Raw genomic sequence first — 4667 nt, 5'->3', positions numbered from 1 at the left:
CGTTAATACCAGGTCGCGAGTCAATGCTGCATACGTCCAACTCTACGAAATTCCACCATCAGGTTCTCCTTTTCCATTGCACCCGACCTGTCAATATGTGCGCGAGCGTTCTTGTGTTGTCACCTCGGCCTCTTAGATTTCCCATATCTCGATACAAAGCCTGAGCACGGTTTGTACTACTTGGCAACGGAAGCTAGGGGCTCTGTTGTTCCATCGGACGACAATAGCACAAGACTTTCTTTTTCAAACTACAACGGTACCGGAGGAATGTCAAGGAGGAACTCTTATTGGTGTTGAGACTTTGGAGAGGCGACAACGGATGGAAAGGAGAGCTCCCCGATCATCAAGCAATCAATCAATCATGCCACTACTAGCCCGTCAGTACCCAAAGAATCGATCAACATCCCCTGTACTGTCCCACGTAAGACTGAGCCATTGAAGCCGCCAGAAGGCCTTGGGATCCGAGTACGTGATAAGATGTATAGTTCGCACAGACTCACACCGCATCTCCGTTCAGGCATCCTGAGCTTCCCAGGTGCAGATACCCTGGGCCACGGACATGGCCAGTGCGGTGAATGTGCTCCGTATCAACACTAATGCACCGTACAGTCAAAGGTAGGCGGCGAAGCGAGTTGATGAGTCAGGCGGCACAATCAGCTCGGCCCGTCTATCGGTCAATACCAACCATTGTCTACTGGCCCCGGTACCGGCTACCTCTTACTCCGTATAGACTGTGTTTAGGTATGTACAGAGAACACGTATGACTAACGGTGGAAAAAGAAAGCCGACGGTAAGCCTCTTGGGTCTGAGATCTCGAGCCAGCCTCCGTGAGTAACCCTCTTTACTGAGTAGATACTGTGAGCACCGCATCGAGGGCTCCAACCTGGGCGTCTGGGCGATTCAAGTACATCTTGTTGTCAGCTTAGCTTGACAGGCGTTTCAGCTAAGCGTCGTTCTCTTGTACGCAACAAGACACATACCTAGCGAGCTAGGTACATGCTCCGTACATATTGCGAATGAGAGGAATGACGACGGACGGAACAAGGTTTGTCCGGACCTGCGCAGGCAACCACAAGCCGGCTAGGCACCACAGCAGGCTGATCCATAGCAGATGCAACACTCCAAACACTAGAGCTGATCGAACACAGAAGATCACACGGAGCTCGACCTACCGCTTGCCAGGAGACATGGTCGACGGAGAGTCTGGTCCACGGACTGGTCTCCTCTCCAACGCGCTGAGAGACATCCCTGCACCACCTTGGGGTCTGGATCCTCGTCCAGCAAACTTCTCCAACTGCCTTTGCGCCTCGTGGGCCGCAATGGGCTTCATATTCTGTCCCGGATACAAATCTCTGACGGGAAAAGTAAGTCCGAAAGCATTCCTCTTAACTGATTGCAGAGGCCATGCAAAACCGGCGATGACTGCTGGCATTAGCGAGCTACTATGCCTTTAACCCGATTCTACCACGAACCTCGTGATGAACCCGTCTTCGGATAGATGTTGGTCTTTACCAGGCATGCTCCCCATTTGGAGTATACAACCCAAGATCCCTACTGCGTATTCAATGCGGGTTCCCAACAGATTCCCTGATAGGCGATGGCGAAACTGTCCCTCTGCCCCCATCCACTACGACGGGCGGGGAGCATGAATAGTATTTGGTCGGCAGAACGAGAAGCACAACCTCACGGGAAAGTGCTCGAGCGAAGAGAAAGAGATTCTTATATATGGAAGAAATACCTATGTATAAACCAGTTCTGAATTTACTCAGACACTCTATCACCTTACTGCCTAAAAGGACATTTCAACAAAGACATGAGAAACTCCATTGGGCTCTGTGGATGACGGGCTTGATTTAGACTTTGGGAGTTTTACGTACAAGCAGAGTGCAATGGCTTTGCTGGAGCTGGAGGAGGAAGTTTGCGGACCAGCCACTACTGCTGATCTACAGTGCAGCGCGAACTTCTTTCTTCCAACACAGCACTTCCTCCATCTTTTCGCATGATAACAAAAAATATATCATAGACTCTTGCATCGTCCAGGCACCTCGTCGGAATGTATATATTAGTGTCCTAACACAAGGAATGGGGGACCTCTGATCAGCGCATCTCCCGATACAACGACATGCCCAATTCCAACGCCGACCTTGAGGAGAAGCCGACTTCACCCTCGACAACGGCAGCTGACCCGTTGTCTTCTTCCTCTCCTTCTCCTTCTGAGCCTCGACATGCATCAGAAGATGGAAACAACACAGTCGCGTCTCGGTACCTGATCAAACGGCCCAAGGCGCTACAATGGTTCCACAACGGCACACTCGAGCGGGAATCCGACGAGGAGCGACAGGCGGGCCGCTTCGAGCTGTTTCTGGATCTGCTGTACGTCGCACTCGTGGCTAATTTCGCAGAGGACCTGGCTGAACACCCTTCGGGCGCGGGACTGGTCAAGTACTTGCTGATCTTTGCTCCCGCGTGGCACATCTGGAGCGACCTGCGCGAGATCATGAACTCGTACTACAACGACGACCTGGTGCAGCGCGGGGTGATCCTCTGGGTCATGGCCCTGATGGTGCTGTACGGCAATAACGCGCGACTCGTGGCCGACGACATTGGCGCCATGAGAACCGTGGTGGGCGCGTTCATGACAGCCCGATTGACAGTTGCGGCGGTCTACTTGATTTCCTCGTTCGCCAGCTTCCAGCACCGCGCACAGGCCCGCATCATGGCGGGCTTCATCGTGGTAGGTCTGCTCATCTGGATCCCGCTGTACTTTGAGAGCGTCAGCCTGCGGGCCAAGATCGCCGTCGCCGTTGTCGGCATCGTCTACCACGAAGTCACCTGGGTCATCACGTTCGGCACGTGGATCAAGAGACGCCTGAAACTCGAGTACAGCACCGCCGTCGACATTAGCCACGAGATCGACCGGCTCGCAGCCTTTTACATTATCGTCCTGGGCGAGTACCTATACAGCATTGTCGTGGGTGATCCTGCCGCCATCGGCCTGAACATGGGTCTATTGAAAGCCGTGTGGACTCTGATCATCGCCTTCTGTCTCAACTGGCTGTACGTCAACGGGGACGGGAGTCTGGAGAGTGTGCACCCGATCAGACGGTCCGTTAGTACCGCGTTTGCGTTCTTCACTCTGCACATGCCGCTCGCCGCGTCGCTGTTGGTCGGCGGACACATCTGCGCGGTCAGCGCGGGCCAACAGGAACTTGACACCGGCGAGCGCTGGTTGATGGGCGGCGGGTTGGGCGTGGGCATGTTCTGTCTGTGGATCCTTGCGATGTTGTTCCGTGACGGCGTTGAGGATTCGTGCGAATTGATCATGCCCAAGACGGCCCGGGTCGGCATGAGGCTCGTCGTCGCCGTCATTTTGGTCCTCTTACCCCTGGTCGACCTAGAGCGTTTCGACGCCGTGCAGCTGCTCAGCACGGTCATGGGTCTCATTGTTTTTGTTACGGTCTGGGAGACGGTCGGAGGGTTGAGGAAAGGGTCCAAAGTGTATGAGAAGTGGGAGGCGGCGAGGAATCCCATGCCTGTGAGTGAGTGAGTGAGTGAGTGAGTTTTTGTTGGGTGCAACCAATAACCCCCATCTTCAACCCCCCTTGAGGATATATCACCGTCCGGCCCCCGGCGCCGTGACAGCCTTTAAAAGTCCTCTTGCTCACAGTGCCGAGCCACCGACTTCTCCCTCCCTCCATCTCGATGGAGACGCGTGCGCAGGAGCCAGCGACCCCCCGAGAGATATTGGACCCTTACGAGGCGCGGTACTACCGCCCACCAAACCCACCAGAGTTGGGATCATTGGAGCTTTTTGCGGATGTTGATCGCAGAGAGGAGAGAGAGAGAGAGAAGAGAGAGAATAGCGGGGGGATCCAGCCCTCCCAAGCTGCCTCCGTCACTTTCACCGTCACCGTCACCGTGTGAAATCGACCACTCGAATCGATATGGAGTTGTAGCCCACTACCACACCACCCCGACCCTTGCGCTATATACCTACCTAGGTAGCTAGGTAGGTACCTATGATAGAATACGTTCCACCAAAGACCTCCCAACAACAGCTTCGACCTTGGCCGTACCTCGTACCAGGTATCTAGGTACCTAGAGTTCCAATCCCACAAGTCCACAATGCCTTCTCATCCCATCACCCCGAGCATACCCCGTAACCGGCGCCCCTGGGAAGATGTCCTCCCCATCTCTAATTATCTCCCTTAAGCAGAACCGGGGGACCGGACGAGGACCCCCAAGAGAAGGCTGGAAAGAAGAAGAAGTCAAGTCGTCCTTAAAAGCCGTCTCCGGCCATACTCTGTAGAGAATAGCGTAACAGCATTCCGTGGCATGAAGGAGCCAAGGGATCGGTGTTATCCAGACAAGCGTGCTCTAGGAGAATGCAGTGAAACTGGGTTCTCAAGAAGTCTGGTGTCGACTTCCTACGTGACTAGTACCTATAATCAAGCTTTTGGTGCCTGTCTCTGGATTTGCCCCTGGTAAACGCCCAAACCCCTGGCGAGAAGAGAGATGATTTTGTCCTCCAGACATTTCCTTCTCCTTGATCCGGCTGATATCGTACATTTTACAACACCCACGCAAAATCCAAGCGCATACGAACGAGATGCCACTTGGACCATCCTCTTTCCAATATATGTAGTTCTCGCTCTCGCCGATCCATC

The 4667-nt window shown here is 54.0% G+C and overlaps 1 protein-coding gene across 1 annotated transcript; it reads left to right on the top strand.

Moving 5' to 3' along the window:
* Positions 1-2122: 2122 nt before the first annotated feature.
* Positions 2123-3547, top strand: Z520_00621 (uncharacterized protein; the record flags this gene model as incomplete). The annotated part of the gene is made up of 1 exon (XM_016771141.1): positions 2123-3547. One exon carries the CDS (start codon positions 2123-2125, stop codon positions 3545-3547), a length of 1425 nt encoding a protein of 474 aa, XP_016638051.1.
* Between the last annotated feature and the right edge of the window lie 1120 nt (positions 3548-4667).

Source organism: Fonsecaea multimorphosa (genome assembly GCF_000836435.1).
Source record: "Fonsecaea multimorphosa CBS 102226 unplaced genomic scaffold supercont1.1, whole genome shotgun sequence".
Lineage (NCBI taxonomy): Eukaryota > Fungi > Ascomycota > Eurotiomycetes > Chaetothyriales > Herpotrichiellaceae > Fonsecaea > Fonsecaea multimorphosa.
The sequence above is the reverse complement of the archived record's forward strand: the minus strand, read 5'-3'. Positions and strand labels throughout refer to the sequence as shown.